General features: G+C 36.9%; 1 protein-coding gene across 4 annotated transcripts in view; it reads left to right on the top strand.

Moving 5' to 3' along the window:
• The window catches only part of ZNF521 (zinc finger protein 521), a 291,451-nt gene that overhangs the window by 25,669 nt on the left and 244,115 nt on the right, over nucleotides 1–21,667 (top strand). For all 4 annotated transcript variants that reach the window (XM_014342309.4, XM_034943929.3, XM_034943928.3 and 1 more), the window contains one exon: nucleotides 4,400–4,579. Coding sequence is in view for 3 of the 4 variants with exons in the window: in XM_034943929.3 (XP_034799820.1) it covers nucleotides 4,400–4,579 (180 nt within the window). In the remaining variant the exon portion in view is untranslated. The remainder of the gene's footprint in view (nucleotides 1–4,399; nucleotides 4,580–21,667) is intronic.

The following is a 21,667-nucleotide window of genomic DNA, read 5'->3' as shown; positions in this document are numbered from 1 at the left end:
TAGTAATACTTTGTATCTAGGCTCTGGCTCTTACCATTAAATGTGCTTTTTATAGAGTACCAAGTTATAAATGTAGTGCAGCTACGGCATATTAATCTTACTGCAGAGATTTAATGAGGCAGTTGTTTTGCGATGGACACTATTGGGAGCAGAGAGCGACAGAGTTTTACTTTACCACTGAGCTGCAGAAATATTCCTTGCCTGGTAATAATTATAACCACATGATCTCTTAGTTTTTCTTTCTTTTGCCAGTGCTTTTCCATGCAAAAGTGGCTTGGAAGGAGGTCCATTTTGAGGCAGTGAAATGGATTGGAAATTGGGCTGTTTTCTCAGTAGTTTGACATTTTAGCTTTGATCAGGCATGGGATCCTTGTTGCACAGAGAGAAATATGTAAGATGAGTTTCAAGAATACAGATAGTCTTTGCCAGTCCACTGAGATGGCTTTTAGATATTCATTACTTTTACTTGACTTTTATATAGGTTATAAAAAGTAAATGTGGTGAAACCTCATTTTTACATGGACAGAATAGAATTTCTGCTGGTTGGCCTTAAACTGATCCCACACTTGAAATTAATTGAAGTCCATGGGTTTATTGCCTCCAACACTTTTAAGCCAGTGCAATTTTTCATTTTCCCCACAGTTGTAATTTTATTAAAGCAAGTTATAGCAATAACAATTCTTATGAACAGGAGGATGAGACGAAGAGAAGAACCACCTGCCAGAGAACACAATCAGGGAAAAGAATGCTTCTTTTACATTCCTATTTATAAGTAACGTTAACAAAATTGGAAACAGAAAGCTGCCACTTACTTTTGTAATAATAATTGTGCGTGTGTTCCAAAATTCAGCATTTTATCCAATCAGAATGATATAAATCCAGTGTCCCACAGCACCCTTTTCAGAGGATGAGATGGAAAGTTGGTTGAGGAGGTGAGATCATTTGTGCTGAATGCAACATGTTTGCGCAGCATCATTTAGGGTAGGGGGAGAGAGAGTGGTGGGTGCCTGCAGCTATGACACAGTTTGTAGTTGCAGTGTAGAGAGTTTGGGGATATTTTAAAATATCACCCTTTGCGTGGATTTATAGCACAACAATGGAGTTGGAAGAACAATGATCCTTCCTGCAGTGGTGCTGGGGGCAGGGCAGTACTTACAGGCATGGACCTTGTATTTATAACCCCTTAGGTTGAAGTCAGAGGTTTGAATGGCTAGCAGAGTAATACAATTATTTTTTATGATTGGATCTCAAAGGACTTTATAAAAACTACATCACTAAGTCCATGTGCAATTATTGAAGTGTAGCCACCTGTGGGAAAGAAATGGTTGACAGTGTAAGCTTTCTAGAATCTTCCTACATCAACTGGCATTAGGGATGCAAACCCCTAGCACAAATAAACACATCTTTTGAATGGGCAAAAAAGAGTTTTTCATGAAAGTAGAGGCTGGAAAAATCTTACAAGGAGAGAGACTGAGATTCCAGTACTCATTACACCAAGGCATCATAGGCTATAATCGAACCCGCTTCCCAGAGGGTCCCTCTTAAGTGTTGACCTAAAAACAAATTCGCCAGTTGGCTGGAGCATGCATCCTAAAGTTGCAGCAGAAGTGAATAAGCTTGACTGACTTCAGTCCCTGAAGGGTTCTATCTGCAAATGCAGAAGTGGAAGCAAAACTATTTTTTATTAGTCTTAAAATGACCCTCATTTTAATAACTAGCTACAGTGTTGGAAGCATGGACTGGGGTCGGTTCTTCAGCTTTTGAGAGCGAAGCCATCATGCATTCTTCTATGTTTGTATTTTTGATATTGGATTCATGGAAAGTGTCCATATTCTTGAATAATAAGGAAAGTGAGTTTTTATCATTTTTCTCTGTATAGTACTTAAAGTATTCACAGAGTCTCCTTATTTAAAAACAAACAGGTCTGCAAACTGGATGTGTAGCATTTAAATAATCATATTAAAATTCAGACCTAACAACGACATTTCCCTGAGTGCTATCAGTTTTTTTGAGAAACTAGAAACTCATGCTAAACAACCAAGAGTATTCATGAGTGCATACTGCCTTCCAATAAGTGTTTTAATGGTGTGGGGGTCGATTTGCCATAGTTGGGACTGTTATTTATTTTCCTGAATTGCTGTCTAGTTTGGCAGTATTTCATCACTTGGTTTTAGTTTGTTGGAGATCTTTGAATCATTGCCATTTTTTTTTTGCATCTGTTGCCCCAGATGAAATATTTGAGAGAAGCAAACCCAAATGTGGTGGGTCCTGTAGTATCAGCTTTGGAAAATGTAGGCATGCTGGTGCTTTTTACTTTACAGGTAACTGGTCTGTTCCTGTTTACAGAAAAAATACTGGTAAAGGACTTTTAAAGGTAGTCTCTATTTTTTTCTCCTTCCGTTTCTCACCATCACTAAATAATATTTACTAAGCACTCACCTGGACATAGAACTGTGCTCGGCAGAGTACAAGACAAATGCAAAATCCCTGTGATTACTCCCCCAGGAATGAGCAGTCTAAATCCTGGTATACCGAAATGGGCACTGTGTAGAATGTTGAGATAATAATTTTCCAGATGGCAAATCAGCCCAAATTACCAATGTACTTAAACAGTGTGTTCTTTTTGAAAAAACCCAACAAACAAAACTACATGCTCTTTGAGATGGGAATTTTGCTTTTTTTTTTTTTAAGAACCCAAGAGATTGTCAGATACATGGTGATATAAGTTGATTTTGGCATATGTGAATCATTGGAAGGGTGGTGATATAGTTGTTTATTGAAGATGTGAAGGAAAGCTCTAGAACAACTGCCAGACAAAAAAGGAGTGTAAGTGACTTGTAGAAGAAGCATTCATAGAAACGTGCTATGTGCAACATAGCAGAAAACAATCTCAGAGAGCAGGATATTGGTGTGGCGTTTATGGACTTTTTTGAGAAATACTTGGTTATTTTTGATTCTGTGGATTCTTGATTGTAACATTTAATGAAATATCTAAAGTGTTAAATAGCTGGGCATGGCAGTGTGTGCCTGTGGTCCCAACTACTTGGGAGGCTGAGGCAGGAGGAGTTGGAGGCTGCAGTGAGCTATGATAGTGCCTATGAATAGCCACTGCACCTCTGCTTGGGCCGCCTAGTAAGACCCATCTCTAAAAAGCAAAATTAAAAACATTGAATATATTTGTATTTAAATTATCATATTTATTGTAGCCATTAAAAGTAATATTGTAGTCATATAAAAATGTGGCTACAGATAATGCCTTACGTATTTCTTAGGTATCTTGATACAGTTATTTTGTAACCATTTCATTGACTAGTCAAGGCCTTGTAGAAAATAGAAATCTCTAGTTTAATTTTACTGTATTTTGAGATATAGTTTATTTATGACTTTGGAGGACTTTTTGCTACTGGAAATCAGTGACCCATAAATTCAGTCACTGATTGTATTATCCCATTATCTTAATTTCCCCCAAAGAGATACTCTTCAGCCCCCTCCCCACACAGTTCCTTTCTTCCTCCCTCTTTGGGAGGAAATGACTCAAAGGACAGCGTAACTAATCAAAAAGCGTTTATTGAGCTCTAAGTAAAAGCATTCCACGTGCTTTTCTCTCCCCGCACCCCCACATCTCTCCCTGCTGTTTGTGTATCATTTTTAGGGTGAAAATGGAACTATTTTTAGTTTTCACAACATTTAGCTTTTCAACATTGGTAATGCCAACTCAAGTTGTTGACTTCATTATTATTTATAATTGTTTTTCATATATCTTATTTCACCTTTTTGGATAATTTTGAAAACAAGAGACATACATTTACACTTGAGTTTGCATTTGTAAGAATGTTTTGCTATGTGATACAGCTTATTTTGCTATCACTGTCTAACAAATAATGGAGTAGCTGTGTGTTTTGACCAGTTTATAAGTAAAGGTCAATTTTGTGCCTATGGTAATTGGCTTAGCTTATTCTAGACTTTTGGCTAATTCTGGTAATTTCCCATGAAAGAGTATATTTAGCAGAAAAAGAGTTCATTCTTAAGCACAGTGGGGTTTTTTTTTTTTGCATTGGAGACTGTTTAATTTTAAAAGTGATTTATCTCTTTTAAGCAAAAACTAAAAGGCTATGAAAAAAATGGCAAAGTCAGTCTTAAGAGTGGGTGAGTGATTTGATGGGAGAGAGAGGAAAAGGGCTACTTGGTGGGGAAAGGGAAGAAGGCCTTTGATAGTCACTAACTGAATAATTTTAGGAGAGGCTCACTTTTGATTCTCCTGTAATAAAATCTGCAATGAAGCCCTCCTATTGCAACTTCAAGGAAAATGGTGTTTCTGTTTTTGGTAGCAAGAAGATTAAATGTTACTTTAAAAGAACCTGTCTTTAAACCCCATACTTACAGTGTTGATATTTTTCAGACCCCAACTGTAAACTTGAAGACAAGACTGAAGATGGAGAGGCACTAGATTGTAAGAAGAGGCCGGAAGACGGGGAGGAGTTGGAAGACGAAGCTGTGCACAGCTGTGACAGCTGCCTCCAGGTGTTTGAATCGCTGAGTGATATCACAGAACACAAGATTAATCAATGTCAACTGACAGGTAAACAATACTTATCACTTTTTTGTCTTCTTGTACTGTTCCATTTCTGATTTTTTCAGTTTGTTCCTTTATGTGTTTTTCTCTTCAAATTATTTTATTCCTACACTTGAATACCTAGCTAAGTCTAGAGGTGCTTTTGAAAGAATTCTGAGATGGTTGTTTGGGGTAACCTCAGTGTCACAGCCCTCTTAGATTTTGAAATGCACCTAGATGTTAATAGCTAATGAGTGTATTTTCCTTTTTGCTTTTTTTTACATGATGCCATTTAGGAGCAGAACATGAATATTGGATGACTAATATATTTTAAAAAATCCTTTGAATACCTTTTCAAAGACAGCATGAGAAATGAACATGTTAGCTTAGATAACACTTCCTGAAGGAAACCTTTTCTCGTCTCCCTCTGCCTGAGTTAGCCACATTTGTTTGTGTTCCCATAAAGTTCAATACTTATCCTTGAGCACCACAGTTCTCACTGGGTATGTTCATTTTTCCATCTCACTCGTTAGACTGAAAGCTCATGGATGGCTGAAACTGTGTCTTATTCATTTTCGCATTATCTAAGCCTAGCACAATACCTGGCCTATAGTAGGTACTCATTAAGGCTGGCAAGTTATTCTGCTATGCAGTTCCTTGGAAGAGTCAGATTTAAAGTAACATGTCGCATAGCATGTTTGATGTAATGGCTAAATAAAACTGGGACTCAGTTTACCAAATATCTACCCCATTTAAAATATATCCTGCAAGAATGCATCTCTGAGCCTGGGTAGGGCATTTTAGATAGAACTCTGTAAGATACACATCATTCTGCTCTTTCTGTTTGAAGCTGATGCCACTCCTATGTGTGTGTATGTGTGTGTCTCTCTTTCTCTGCCTCTTATTTTCCCAACACAAACCTTTCTTCAATTAAGCGAGTATGTGAAATGTGTTTACTGGACAAGTGGTTCTCTGACTGTTTTCCACAGCGTATTCATATTTTTATAAGATTTTAAAGTGTGTTCTATTTTAACAAGGTTTTCTGAATGGATTATTGTGGAATGTTGGATTAAATCCATTAAATAGACTTCTTTATTAAAAGTGCCTTGTGGCTCTTCTCTTCAAAGAGGGATTACAGTGAACAAGTTTATTAGGCCCCAGAATCATCTTCCTTTCAGAAAACCCATAAACATTTTCTGGAACTGAAGTTTGAGAATTGATGTTGCTTATATAAATATTGGCCATACATATATATTTTACAGTTTATATATGCTTCTAGGGAGCAACTTTTATTTTGATACAATTCCAAACACACAGAAAACTTGAAAAAATAATATAAGGAACTTCCATATCATTTACCTGATTCATCAGTTGCTTACATTTTTCTCCATTTACTTTATTATTCTCTTTTTCCCTCTCCTATAGCATCTCTTTCTTAATCATTTGAGAGAAAGTTGGAGACATCACACCTCTCTATATATATCCTTTGTATTTCTGAAGAACAAATCTATTCCCTTACATATCTATAGTATACTTACTGAAACTGAGAAAGTTAGCCTTTAGGCCAGGCGTGGTGGCTCACACCTGTAATCCTAGCACTTTGGGAGGCCGAGGCAGGTGGATCATCTGAGGTCAGGAGTTCAAGACCAGCCTGATCAACATGGTGAAACCCCGTCTCTACTAAAAATAAAAATTAACCGTGCGTGGTGGCACGTGCCTGTAATCCCAGCTACTCAGGAGGCTAAGGCAGGAGAATTGCTTGAACCTGGGAGGCAGAGGTTGCAGTGAGCTGAGATCACGCCATTGCACTCCAGCCTGGGCAACAAGAACGAAACTCTGTCTCAAAAAAAAAAGAAAGTTAACCTTTAACACAAATAGATACTACTATCTAATTCACAATCCATATTTAAATTTCAGCAGTTGTCTTAATAATGTCTTTGGTAGCTATTTTTTCCCCTCATCCACGATTCAGGATCATGCATAACATTTAACTGTCATCTCTTTTACCTCCTTTAACCTGGAATGTTCTCTCAGCCTCTGTCTTTCCTGACCATGACATTTTTGAAGAGAAGCTACCAGTTAGTTTACAAAATACCCATCAATTTGGGTTTGTCTGATGTTTCCCAAGGATTAAATTCAGGTTACATAGGCTCCTGTAGTATTCAGGCTCCAAAGAAGCCTGAATCACCAAAGAAGTGATATTGCACCCTTCTCAGTGCATCAGATCAGGAAGTACATGATGTTAGTTTGTTACCATGTTGATGTTGTTAACAATGAATGTTTGTTTAAGGTGGTATCTGCCAAAAGTTTCCATTATAAAGTTACCATTTTCTCTTTGTATATGGTTAATAATTTGTGGGAAGATAACTTTGATACTATATAAATATCTACATATTCATAAAATGTTTACCCACTGTTTCTTTCTTTTTTTTTTTTTGTGATGGAGTCTTGCTCTGTTGCCCAGGCTGGAGTGCAGTGGCGTGATCTCTGCTCACTGCAACCTCTGCCTCCTGGGTTCAAGCGATTCTCCTGCCTTAGCCTCCCAAGTAGCTGGGACTGCAGGTGCATACCACCATGCCCAGCTAACTTTTTGTACTTTTTGGTAGAGACAGGGTTTTGCCATGTTGACCAGGCTGGTCTTGAACTCCTGGCCTCAAGTGATCCGCCTGCCTCAGCCTCTCAAAGTGTTGGGATTATAGGCATGGGCCACCACACTCAGCCATGCTCACTGTTTTTATGTCTATTGCAAGTTCATAATTTATCTATTTGTTAGCCTACTGTAATATTCTTTCTTATTCATTTGTTTATTTGTATATTCATGTTACTGTCATCTCTTGGGTTTTTATTTTATTCAGTGGGTCATAATTCATTACTCTCATTATATTGATACCCAGATTGCCATAGATCTAGCCAATGGGAGTCCCTTCAAACAGGATCCTGTATGTGTTTAATATGCCTCCATCATTATTTGAGAACTTTAGTTTCTGATGCAAATAGATGCTCCAGAATCATCATGGTCTTTTCTTGTCCTAGTCCTGCAATCAGCCAGCAATTTTTCTTTTCTTTTCTTTTTTTTCTCCTGGTTCTTTATGAGGACAAAGGTATTTAGAAACCAAGATATGGATACTATGTATGCTCAATGCTATAGGTGTACCATTACTTATGGACTTCAGTAGACAAAAGTAGGAAATGTACATGCATACTTACTATAATATATAATACACTCATAATATGGCTCATAAAATTCACACATATACAAGTATATGCACATATGTGTATTTTTCTCTATCCAATAAAAACCATATGTTCATATTGATACCTCCCATTCAATTCAGTACCTCAGGTACATCCTAGTCTTTTTCCTTGGTGTATTTCTGCTGCCTTCTGTAACAGAGAGAAACCTGGCTTCCATTATCCTTATTAATATGTTTACTCATTTGCCTGAGCCTAGAATATACAGTAAGTAGTTTCAAAATTGCTTGCTGATACCACCATGATAGGCAAACTGAGTTTAATATTTGTTTATAATTGTTAATGCTGTAATTTTTAGTGCCACATTTACATACAGTGAAATTCATAAATTATAAGTATATAATTTGGTGAATTTTGGCAAAATAAATACACCTATATGACACGCCCTTCTTAAGATATAATTTCTTTCATCCCAGAAAGTTCCCTCATGCTTCTTTCTGATCAATAATGCTCCACTAAAAGTAACCAGTTTTTGAGCTGTTTTAACCATAGATTCATTTTACCTATTCTAGAACTTCTTGTAAATGAAATTGTACGGCATGCACCCTTTTTTGGTGTGTCCAACTTCTTTTGTTCGGCATAATGTCTATGAGATCCGTTCATATTGTTGTGTATATAAGTAGTGTGTTTCTTTTTATTGCTGTGTAGTATTCCATTATATGAACATATCATTATTTGTTTTACATTCTCTTGTTAGTGGATACTTTATTTTTAGTTTTTGAGTATTATGAATAAAATTCATAATAGTCAACCTTCTATATGGATCTTTTTGTGGACATATGTTTTATTTCTCTCGTTAGGAATAGAATTGCTGGGTCCTTGGGTGAAGGGCATGAGATATGATATGTTTAATCTCTACTAGAAACTTCCAAACCCTTTTTCAAAAACTCCCACCAGCAGTAGATGAGAATTCTGGTTGTCGTACGTACTTGCTAACATTTATATTATCCGTCTTTAATTTTGACATTCTGTTGGGCATTTATTGGTATTTTTTGTGGATTTTCTAGCTCATATATATTTAATTGACTTCATTTAAGGTGTATTTTTCCTAGAACATATCATTTTGGGAAAATCCCATTAAATGCAGATGATTAGTAAGATGCCATTTTCAGTAGAATAACTGGTGCTTTAAACAAAGCTTTGCTCACGTAGAATCAGCACTAACATTAGGATAAAGACATGGGAACTTCAGCATTCCCACTGGACTGACATGACAGTGTATATTCATCTAGCAAGAAATCATGGCTTTGGTAAGAGTGGGTCCTCTCTCATGTTACAAGTTATTTTAAAATTCATATAATTTAGAAAACAACCTTCAAGTTCTGCTTGGTGAGTGGTTAATTTTTACTGAGTGCATGTCCTATAGTTATTCTTATGTTCAGCTCTATAAAATTGAATCGAAGCAAAAGGCATTATTCTTGTCTCCTACAACTTTAATAATACCTGTGCAGGAAGTGCTGAATTTTCCACACACGGTATGGCAAAGATTATGAGTTAAATTTTTTAAAAAACTGATAAAATGTTTGGTTTATTTTGGTCTGAAGCTTTCTGAAAGTAGGGAATCTGTTCTGTGGTCACATACTACAGCAGGTTAGTCAAAGGTAGAAAAGTAGAGGCCGGGCGTCGTAGCTCATGTCTGTAATCCCAGCACTTTGGGAGGTTGAGGTGGGCAGATCACCTGAGGTCAGGAATTTGAGACTAGCCTGGCCAAAATGGTGAAACCCCGTCTCTACTAAAAATACAAAAAAGTTAGCAGGGCATAGTGGCGCACGCCTGTAGTCACAGCTACTTTGGAGGCTGAGGCAGGAGAATCGCTTGAACCCAGGAGGCGGAGGTTGCAGTGAGCTGATATCGTGTCATTGCTCTCTAGCCTAGGCGACAAGAGTGAAACTCTGTCTCAAAAAAAAAAAAAAAAAAAAAGTCTTACTTGCCACTTGTTGAAGCACATGTCCAGAGAGAGTTATCTGATGGGTCTTGTTTTCCTGTTTATTGTTGTTCAGGATTATTTCTTTGGGACGGTGGTAGATTCGGGAGGCAAAGTATAAGTGGAGGCCAAGGAGGAAGCAAAAAAAAAAAGGGAGAAATGAAATCAGGAACGATCCATGTTTGTTGAAGGTGTTAATGGTGTAGCTTGAGTTGGCTGAAGGTTGCCCTCCAGTCTGATCTGGAAAAGATTAAAGACACTTGGAAGCATTTTAATTAAAAAAGTAATATGATGCTTTTGCTTTCTTGCTTGGTTAAAGCCTTTTAGTGTAAGTTGGGAGGTCTGACAGTTCCAGTGTTTGCTTCCCACTGCTTGAATTCTCTTCTTGCTGCTTCCCCACCCCCCACCCCTGGCTGACAAAGTGCTGGATTTAGCAAAGGAAGGTATTTTTATATATACATTTTTTTTTTCCTCTTGGTTTTATTACTTTTTTCTTTCCTTTTTTTTTTTTAAATTCGTTTTACCTTTTAATTTCATTCAGCCCCGTTTGCATCTTTGCTGATTTTCCTCTCATTCCAGTCCTTTCTCCAAGATTCTTAATTTCCCTGTCCATATTTTCCCCTTTCCTTTCTCCCTGCCCGTTCCATGGTCTTATCTTGCTGCTTTCTCAATTTATTCTTTGTTCCTTGTGGATTCCCTTCTATTAATCTTGAAGTCGTTACTGACATGTTTGGCCCTACCCAGCTAAACCATTGCCTGAAGACTTTTTGATGAACAATCTGTGTAAAGAAAGAGGGAATCCTGAGCAGTGTGCTAGAGGGTTAATTATAGAGTACGATTAGAAGTGAAAGCTATCTTACAACTTGTTGATTTGCAAAATAACAGAAAAGGGATATATTCTATGTGCTGATGCCTATGTGGGTTACTCAGGGTAGTTCTGTTATGAGAGAGCCACAGAAACCCTGTCTTAGGTTCTTCCCTTCTTTTAACTGAGGGTTTTCTTGGTAACTTAAGATCTGTTCCTTTGGTGACTTTCATCCCCAAGGGTGACGCACATTCCTTGGAGAGCCTGGCTTGATGAAAACCTATTCACTCCGTATCAAAAGTCTTGAAACTGAGCCAAGGCCAAACTAAGCCTTTGGAGATGAAGGTCAAATACAGAAGAACAAGATGATCAATTCTAGACCCAGATTTGAAAGTCAGCTATAAGATTATGTGCCAGGTAATATAATGATTAGCTGTCCATGTGGACTGAAATTTTAGACAGTGGATCCTGCAGGGATAAAGAAAATGCGAGCTCACACACACCTCATGGAGTCTGTCACTGAGAGGATATTCTAGTATTTGCATATTTTTCTGGACAAGCATCCTTGTTCTAAGAAAGAACAGAACAGTCCCTGAAGATAGCAAAGGACGTGGTGACACTCACAGATGAGTTCTCTCTCCTTTGTCTCATGGTGCAATTTTCCTGGAGTCTACAGTCCAACATGTATAAGTAAGTTATGTATCATCCCTGCTTGAAGGAATAGGGGGAAAGGTGAAAGAAAAAATTAAGTCCCTCTCTTGAATTTTAGCAATAGATGGAAACCACCTGTCTTGCCCCAGCCTTGCTGTCTTTTTCCTGGAGGCTAAGAAGGCAGGGGAATCAACACTCTAATGCTGTTGGGACTCTCTGATGCAGAAGACAGATTATCAAAATATATATTTAAAGAAGGAAAAGCACAGAGAACCTCTCATTTTACTAATCCACAAACCCTATCATTTCTTGCCAATTCCCTCAGGGGGTGGGGAGGGCTGGAAGCCAGAGGGGTCTCATCACACTGCTCAACAAAGATTTAATAGCAGGGTGCTATGGGGAAGGCTGAGATTACAGAGACTTTGTTATGCTTACAAAACTAAGTAAGAACTAGTATTGTAAATCATCAAAACTAAGCTACACTTAACAGGATAAATGTGTAAAGTGCATTTGGTAATACTCTATGCTTGTTGTTCTGAGTCATTTTTCTCTTCTCTCCTGCTAATTTGCAAACTTGAGTTGTCTGTTAAGTGTTCTTTCACATCATTAATGTGAATTACCTGGGCATAATCGCAGAAAAAACTAAATAGCATTGTGTTAGTTCTTAACCCTCTGGTCTACCATACTATTGGTAGATGAGTGTGTAGAAATATGTGTGGTAGTAATTCTGCTGTAGCTTTGGGGAACATTTGTAGACCAGATATATAAAGCCCTACCCAGGGTTGTGGCTTCTTTACAAATATTCTTCCTGTTCACATTTTTTAGGAAAATGAACTGAATTGATGAGTGGATGTTGTTCGTCAGTGTAAAGTAGTATGTCCATTTAATTTTGTTTTAAATCTTACGAAACTTCCTGGAAGCTTCATACAATTTTTGTAAGCTGAAAACTTTTAGACATCTGGAATATCCTTACTATTTGGCCAAATAATTTTTTTAAATGTGAAAGTGAGTATACATGTGTCATATGGTTGTGGCAAATTAAAGACTGGTTCATTCCAACGAACAATAAAGTGCTCTAACAGCTAGTTCTGTTGGCAGTGGGAATAAGGGAGATGAGTAGTTTACAGAATGAAGCATCGTTTTCATAAAAGCAGATTGAAACTGCTTAGAACCTTTTTTTTTGCTGTTTTCCTTATCAAACCATTAGTTGAAATAAATTACATGAAATAAATGTGATATTTCAACTTTTTAGTTCATATTAATTAGGCTTAAGGCATTATAAGTTTTATTTGCATATTTCTATATTAATTTCTATATTCATTATTCATACTTTGTTATTAATCATTTAAGTGTTATTAATTTATGTTTCTATATTAATTAGGCTTAAGGCACCATAAGTTTTATTTTCCTGTTTCCTTCCATTTTGATCAGTTCCTCATTTTGTACCTAAAGTATGTCTTTTTTTAGCCTACTTCATTCTCCAAATCTCCCTAAGCCCCCAAAATGCAGTTTCATGGCCTCCATAGATTCCATTCTCCAGCCCATCTCTATATGCATTTTACTTTTAGACTAGTGATTTCTAAATGCACTGTCATAATATGTATTTACTAATACATTACATACATACATGCATTATACAACATTCACAAAAACAGAAATTAAAAAATTAGGTAAAGAAGAAATAAACAGGGTTTAAAAATAATTTTATGTTATTTTGGTAATTCATTTTAATGGCTGTTAAAACTGAAAAAAATACTTCACAAAACCTCCAGGGAGAATGTATGTTATTCTTTCCCATGAGGTTGTTATCAGTGGTGGGTATAAGTTCATATTTCAAAGAACTTTCCTGATAATCTCACTTCTGGGCTTTTGTTTTGCCAACTTTCAGTCAGCTCTGATGAAACTGTTTCTCCCCCTCCCCTTTCCCTTTCATATGGTAGGTGACAAGGAGCTTTTACTTGGTGTGAAAGGGCCAGATTTGCCGTTTTCTTGTTGATTACTTCTGCTTGACTTATCAATATCCTGCAGTTTTTTTTTGCAGAAAACTTTTAAAAATCAGTTGTCAAAATCTGAGGATTTTGCATGAATTAGATTAGTTAAAATTAAATATTCTGATCTGTAAGTCCAGTTTGCTGGACACTGTAGACTGCATTAGTATGAGATGGGATAAAAGGGGCTGGAGAAGCCAGCCCACCCAGCTGACTGGAGTACTGTTTATCTCCTTGCTCTCAGGAAGGTCTGTTTAGTACCTGGATGGCTATTTCTGATTGGTGTCCGTTCTGATTGGTTTCTAACTATTCAGAGTATCCGCTCTCCTGCACGATAATGTACCCTGTATTTCAGAGACCACTGTTCTTGACTATCACTTATTTCATGAGGTGAAAAACGGCTCACCAAATCTTTGCTCCTCTCAGTTTTAGAGAAAGTGGTGGGGCTGAGTGTGTCACTTTGTTCAACTGTCAGGGCTCCCACCAAGTTCTTCCATGCAGTTACCAAAGACAAAGTGATCATCCCTAGTTGGTTCCAACTTCTGAACCGTAGGCTGAGTATGCTTCCTTTTCCGGTTTTGGAGGTAAGGTCAGTTCAATCATTACCTAGTATACAAGCTTTGTTATTTCCACATTGATTTTGCTGCAGCAGAAGTTTTTGAATATTAGTACCTGGTCAGCCATTCTCTTCTTGATATATTTGTAAAATTCGCTACCAAAACATGGATATAAAATAATTATTTTTAGATCTGTTATTTTCTCAAAGCTCTTTGGATGCTTGTGGGTATTGTAATTGGGATTTATGAAAGGACTGTCTGTACTGTTGAATATGTTTTCCCAGTGTAAGTGATGATCTATTACATTAATTAACTTATTAAAATTAAAAAGTTTGGATTTTGAAAGGGTAATATAAGAAATATTTCTCTGTAATTTTGATGTCCATATTTTATTAGGCATTTTTACTTTTAGCCTGCTTGAATAACTGGTGATTCACAAGAAAGCTACTGATTATGAATGAAAAGTTCTTGAAGGATGTAATCTCCTAGAAATAGAAAATAAATGAGTCTATTCACTTTAATTTTTACAAGTAAAACCTAAGTGGAGAATATCTTATATTAGTTATAACTGTATTCATAAATCACCTGTTTCTTGACTAATTTGAGTTTTTAAAAATTAAGTCTTTTGAAATGAATAGAATTCAAGAAGAAAATTAGCATTATTTGTCTGTAAATTGTTTTGCCTTAGTTGTGTAATGAATAATAAATATATAATGATCTAACTGTGGTTTCAGGATTCATTTGCCAAAAATTGTAAATAAAATGTCAAGAACACAAGCCATGGGAGAATATCTTCAAGAATTTCTCCCATGTCCTTGATGGTCATTGATGGTAATTAAAGCTGTCAGTTTGTCCCTGTGGAGAAGTATAAAAATTATAAATGAAGGGCTCTATTTGGGATGTGGAGACAGTGGGGTCTCTTTTGTGGGGAAGATGAATTAAAAGAGACCCACTATTTCTTAGGCCCTCTGCAGTCATTTGGTCTATCTTGTAAGCACCAATGTTTAGCTATTTGGATACAGTTGTGTGCACATAAGGGCTCTGCCACCTTTAACATGTTTTCAAATGTGAAATTCAACATGATAAAACTTAAGAGGTTGAATTTTTTTTTTTTTTTTTTTACATTTTTGCTTGACTCATGTTGTTTTTCATGTTCTCTACTTACGATGCTCGTGACCTTTATCTGTTTCCTTTTATAAGGAATGGGTTACTAAAAAAGCTGTTAAAAGTAGACATTTCCACACCCTTCTCTTTGTGCTAAGTCTGTGTTTGGGGATCTTGTCTTTAGGGAATGGTAGCAATGTCACAGAGATCTATGACCTCTTAATAGGTCTTGGGAGGGGAAAGCAGGAATCATTCTACACTGTGCCTCAGGGCTTAGTTCCTTTAAACTTCAAGGAATTGGACTGGAACTCTTCACTCCTCCTTTCTTTCGGTTTTACCTTCAGGGGAAATTGATCGATTAGAGGTGATTATTCCACAAACTCTGAACCCTTTCCCCATCTTTGTTCCAACTGGAGCTTCTCAAGGTTTAAAGGGATTGTGTCTCCTGGGTGAATTGTAGGATGAATTTAAGTAGGTTATTGGGCAGAACTCTTTGAACACAAATTAAAAGTGCTAAAAAGTATATTTGGAACAGAATAAAATATTTGAAGCAAAAGGGTAAGGAAACATTCGTTTCAATATAATTATAATTTAATTATATGGGTTATTTTTGAGCAAAAGATTAGCTGTTAGAATGTAGAATCATAGTGCTTCAAACCAAGAAAATAACAGGGTCAATGCAACAAATGGGCAAATGTTCAAAATCTGAAGGGTGAGTAAGAACCCAATAGGACCAAAGATAATCATAACTGATTTGGCGTATATATGTCCTCTATTAAACACAGCAATATTCTATTAATTGATGGCTTTCACTATTTTTTTCTAACTTAATGAGAAAGAATATATACCTATTCTCTTTTGTTTTCTTTGCATGTGTAATATATATGCCTTATGCACACTATATCATCTTTGAAATATATTTAATACCACATCAATTTAATCTTTTCCCTCCCTCTTTTTTTTTTTGTTTTCTGTTTTTTGTTTTAAATCTGACTCTTAGACTCTACCTACTCATAGAGCAGAATTAGCTCCCCCTGGTGACTAATTAAAAATGTAGACAAGGATGTTTGGGGTCATGAGCTTCCTTAACTTCAACCTTTAAATGCATAATTAATATTAGTATGTGTATAGTAGGCATGTACACTGAACTATTTTTCAAGTAAAAATTCCAATTAGTCTTGAGAAATGCTGATTTTAATGTCAGTTTATCTATGTAATGAAGACTCATCCATCTTGTGTGGCTTTCTTGGAGTTGTGCCCATTTTGATGACCTCAGACATGTTGGTTTTCTGCTGTGGGAGATACTAGAATAGGAGGTAGATATTCAGATCTCTTGTGAACTAGTAAAAGCAGAAAATAAAAGTAAGAGCAGCCATCAACTTACCTATCTCTATCATTCTTGCAAAATAAACTTTTATAGAAAAGATTGTCATTGTTAAAAAAATTTAAAAGAAATATTGTTTTAGAAAAAGCACTATTATACATTCAAGCACTAAGATATATTTTTTGGTTGTGCCAACAAAACATTTTTCCATTTAATTTATGAATTATTTAAAGTGTATATTTTTATTACTCAGATTGCCTTTAAACGTAACTTTTTCTGTTTTATAAAACTCTTCCCCCTCATAATTAAATTATCAGGTTGACAGACTCTTGAGAATGCTTTTATAATCTTTTTAAAAAGAAATCTGTCAAATCTATTATATACTTAGTATTTCTTATACCTAATTTTATTTTCTATGCAAAATATTTGCTTTTCACCAGTGTTTTATGCTGGTTATTTAAAAGCCATGTCTTGTGGCTGTATGGTCTGGTTTAATATTTATATTCAATATTACATATATTATCCTGCATTTAAAGGGAAAGATTTACAGTTTTATGTGAGAGCTCATATTTGAGTTGCTCCTTTGTTCCTCTTGTTCTGAATAGTTTTCTACACTTTTCTGCCCCTCTCTTTTTGCTTTTCTTCCTTTTCCAAGGCCACAGTTTTTGGGTACAAGCCTTAGTCCATTGATTTGTTCATTTCTTTTGTTTTTCCACCAAAGTGTCTCTCTGTTGGGAGAAAGAATACCATCTTCTAACCTCAATCATTTCTTACCATCTCCTTCTGTGGCCTGCAGAAACCTAAGCGGAGCTTCTCTTGGCGTTATTGATACTATTTTGTCACTTGGCCTGAAGCGATGGTTATGAAGCAGATTAGATGAACACAGCATCCCCTTCCCCCAGTTAATTTCTGCCTCCTTCCATTACCGCTAACTTCCTTCTGCAAGCAGGCTGCCTGCCCTTTGCAATTCATTAGGCCCAGTGCCTAGCAAAAGAGCAAAGAACCATGCTTTGCTTTAACTTTTGCTAATGGTCACTCACAGATGGAGCTTAAGTTGGTGCCTGACAGCTATATAGTGATAGCTTTCTTCTTATGAACACCAGACTACAACTGACAAGTACTTAATAATATAAATATTATTATATTGATTAGATACTGCAGTTTGGCTTAATAAAATGTGAAGTTTAAGGCACCATTTCTTGCTACACTAAGAAGACCATCCACAAGTAATGAAATGAATAGCACCTCCCAGTAGTGTGTTTTCCCAATACCACTATGCATTCATCAGCAATTCAGTTCAATAAACATCTACTAAGATCCTACTCTTTGACCAGTAAATCACTGGAATACAGGTTCCAGCATATTCTGAGAAAAAAAATAATTTTGGAGGGGCTGTGGCGGGGGGGGGGGTGTCATTAAGGCCAACTTGGCACATTGGGGTGGTTTCCTGGAGCACATGATGTCTTTGGTGATGAGCAAGAGTTAGCCAGGCCGAGAAAGGGGAAGAGGTGCTTCAGGTCGACAGAAGAGAAAGAATAGGAAAGAGGTATGAAGCAGCATAGAATCTGCTGGGCAATTTTAAGCTGTAGAAAACGTGTAAGATGGAGAATTAATGAGAGAATAAGAATGTATTAGTTATTCATTGTTGCATAATAATTATTCCAAAAGTTTTTGTATAAAAACAACAGCCATGTATTTTCTCAAAGTTTCTATAGGTCAGGAGTTTGGCAGCAGCTTTTCCCGGAGATCCTAATCCAGAGTTTCTAATGAGGTTGCCATCAAGGTGTCAATCAGGGCTACAGTTACCTGGTGGCCTGGATGGGGCTGGGGTATCCACGCTTTTTTTTTTTTTTTTTTTTTGAGATGCAGTCTTGCCCAGGCTGGAGTGCAATGGTGTGATCTCAGCTCATTGCAACCTCCGCCTCCCGGGTTCAAGTGATTCTCCTGTCTCAGCTTCCTGAGTAGCTGGGATTACAGGCATGCACCATCACGCCCAGCTAATTTTTATATTTTTAGTAGAGATGGGGTTTTGCCATGTTGGCCAGGCTGGTCTTGAACTCTTGACCTCAGGTGATCCGCCCACCTTGGCCTCCCAAAGTGCTGGGGTTACAGGCATGAGCCACTGTGCCTGTCCTGGGGTATCCACTTCTTAGCTTAATTGTGTGGCTTCTGCCTGAAGACCTATCAGGAGGCTTCACTGCAAGGGCCTTTCTGTAGGGTAGCTCTTGACATGGTAATTGGCTTTTCTCAGAATAAGTACACTGAGAGAGACAGACAGACAGACAGCAGAGAGAGGCAGATACATCAAGATGGGAGCTGCAGTGTCTTTTATGACTTCATCCTGGAAGTGGCATAACATTACTTCTGCCATATTCTACTGGTTACACAGATCAACTCTGGTGTATGAGAAAGAATTATACAAAGGCGTGAATACCAGGAGGTAGGGACCATTGGAAGCCATATTGGAGCCAGTTACTGCAATGAACCAGGAAAGGAAGGCAGGGTCTGGAAATGGGGAGGCAATGCCAAGAGCTTAAATTTGATTCTCTGGCCTGCATTTTTCAGACTGCTCTGAGGAACTTCACAGATATCACCCAGCTAGGGGTGGAGGTAGGGAGTTGAGTTAGCAGGGATTCTCCATTCCCTGCAACCAGCGCAGCCCAGGATGAATATTCAAGTCAGATTCCATTTGAGTTTTGAGTTTAGAGGTTTAAGAATGTTCAATAATTACTGTTTTAGGCAGTGGGTAACCATCAAAGATATTATGCAGGGGAGTGAACACATATTCCGATTAGATTTTCTTTTGCAGAGTTAGATTGGAGAAGGAACATTGTGGGGAAAGGATTTGAGATAGGAAGCTCTTGCAATTGTACTAGTAAGAGAAGACAGGATCAAAACCAGTGCAGTGGTCATAGGGTGGAGAGGGTGGCCAAATTCAATAAATATCTAGGAGGTAAAATCATCCAGATGTAGTAATTGATTAGTTGTGTCTCTGAATTCCTCAGCTGTATTGGGTGGCCATCACTCGATACTAGGAAAAATAAAGAAGCAGGTTTGGAGGTTAGAATGGTGGGTTCCCTTTTTGCTTGTGTTAAATCTGAGATACTTTTCTGGGTAGAATTGTTTAAAGCACCAGTTGTGTACTTAGGCCAGAACCCAAAGGTAGACATCAGGCCACTTGCATACTTTTTTTTTTTTCTTGAATTGTGGTTTAGTTTTCCCTTTATGAGTTGTCTAAGTTTCTCTCCAGCCTTACTCCAATTTTTGTAACATCGTTTCTGATTCAGCTTTTTTTCTTTCTTTTTCTTTTTAGTAAAGAAGGATCTCTTCTTCTCAGATTGATTACTACTTATAAGGCCTCTTGTAGCTGGGATTGTTACAGCAAGTGGAAATGACACCCTACAAATCTTGTCTGTAAAGGCAGGACATTTAAAGCATTAAGGCTGGCTAGTGTTCTTGTCTTTCAATATGAGGCATTTTGACATACAAGGTTTAATGCCTTATTGAAATCCAGCAAATGGAAGCTAAGAAGGGTGCTTTAGTCTCACAGGATTAGAGCATGTAGGGTTTTCTTTCCTTTTTGAAAAAATATACCAAGGTCCATCTCCATGGGAAATCTTATTACTAAGGAATTACTGGTTATGCCCACCTTTCCCCCCCAAAAAAGAAATTACCAGACAAATTTAATTTTACTGTTCATTGCTTAGAATCTGTGGCCATCTCGTGAATCTTAACAGGCTGCTTTTATATCTGATTTTCAGACTTGCAGTTTCCCATCATCTCCCTTCGTATTATTTTCATTAAAAATTCCATTAGCTTAAAAAAATCAATGTAATCATTCAGTAGTAATTAATTCTTACCAATCTTCTAAAGGAGAAATGAATTAACAAAACTTCAAAATGTTCAAATGAGTAAAAAGTGTTGTGTGGTTAATGGGACTGGTAGAAATGTCAGTGTAATGGATAGAGGGGTGGGTTCTGGCAAATGGCTGACTAAATTGCAAATCTCAGTTCTCCCAAAGCTGGTTGTATGTCCTTAGACAGATTACTTAAATGTTTAATTGAACATTTACCTGTAAAGGGGATAACATTGCCTGCCTTTTATGGTTGTGGCAATTAAATGAGCTGGTAGATGTATCATCATGGCAAGGTGTGTGGCACACAGTGAAGGGATGTGATAAACATTATCTATTATTAGTGTTAGTATTGTTGGTATTATTAAAGAAGGTAGTGTTTCCTGTAAGAGTAACTCACATGAGTCAGATTCCAGATTTGAATGTCTTCCAGAATCCTGAGATATCTTGAAAGAATTAGTATGAGTTATTATTTGCCATTCCATCTTAAAATTCTTCCCTTCTAAAATTCAAAAAGAATTAATGTGTTGTTGTTGCTAAGGGTAACTGGCCAAATGGAGGAAATGAAAATTAGTTTAATTGCATTCATTACATTTTTAGGAAGGTCTTGATGTTTAACATTCTTTAAATAAAGAATGTTATGTTTTAGGAATAAAGAAGAGAGACCCAGTTTCCCAAACCCAATGAATAAAATTAACATTTTATTCTAAGTTCTATACAAAATATTAAAAATTAAGGCCCTGTCATCAGTTTTTAGCCTGCACACTGGCATATATAAGAAGATAGTCATGAATGGATATCACTAAAACATTTTATCCTTGTAGCTTATTTATTTAGTAACACAGAATTATCTATGCAACTTTTAGAATGGTTTTAAAAGATTTCTCTAGTTTTATAAATTAGCTAAAAAAATTAGAAAATATATTCATCTGAGTTTAGTACAATGAAAAATATTGATACCTCATTTTTAGTAGGCAAGCATAAGCATCATGGAATTGGTCTAGCTATAATAGATGTTCAGGTGATCAGTAGTTTGGAAATCATCTGGTCTAAGCGAGTTCATTTAAATATGGGAGATTTGTACTTTTGCTTTCTAGGAAAATAGTGCCTAAAGAAGTGCATTTGTGCGACAAATGACCATAAAGATAACTGCCTGTTTTTGCAGCACATCAAACATATTAAAGAACATACTTATAGTATATGTGTTAGTGTGTTTTGCTATATTCACATCTTTTGCTGAGCATTATGAGGGCACAAAAGAAATGTGAGTCATGAAACCTATTGCCTACAATCTTACTGTGCACTTGAGGCAAGCGTAAACACATGTACAGTATTTGACAATGACAGGTGTACCTGAAAATGTGTGTTGCCTATGGCAGTATATCATTATATACCAGAATTGCTAATATGGATGGTAAATTCTGTGACTCTTCAAAGAAGGGAGTGGCAGGTGTTCACAGGGGCTGATAGGAAAGGTCTTGTGGAAGAGGCTGAACGTGAACTCTGCCCAGAGTAATCATTGGGAAATTAAAGGGAAGGTGTAGGATGGAAGGGAAAGGCAGGCGTTCAGGGTAGAAAATTGCAGATGGGTAAAAAGACCCCGAGTTCAAATTCTGGTATCGCCTCAGAAAATAATTTCATAAGCAGTAGAATTCTG

This window comes from Pan paniscus, chromosome 17 (assembly GCF_029289425.2).
Source record: "Pan paniscus chromosome 17, NHGRI_mPanPan1-v2.0_pri, whole genome shotgun sequence".
Classification (NCBI taxonomy): domain Eukaryota; kingdom Metazoa; phylum Chordata; class Mammalia; order Primates; family Hominidae; genus Pan; species Pan paniscus.
The sequence above is the reverse complement of the archived record's forward strand: the minus strand, read 5'-3'. Positions and strand labels throughout refer to the sequence as shown.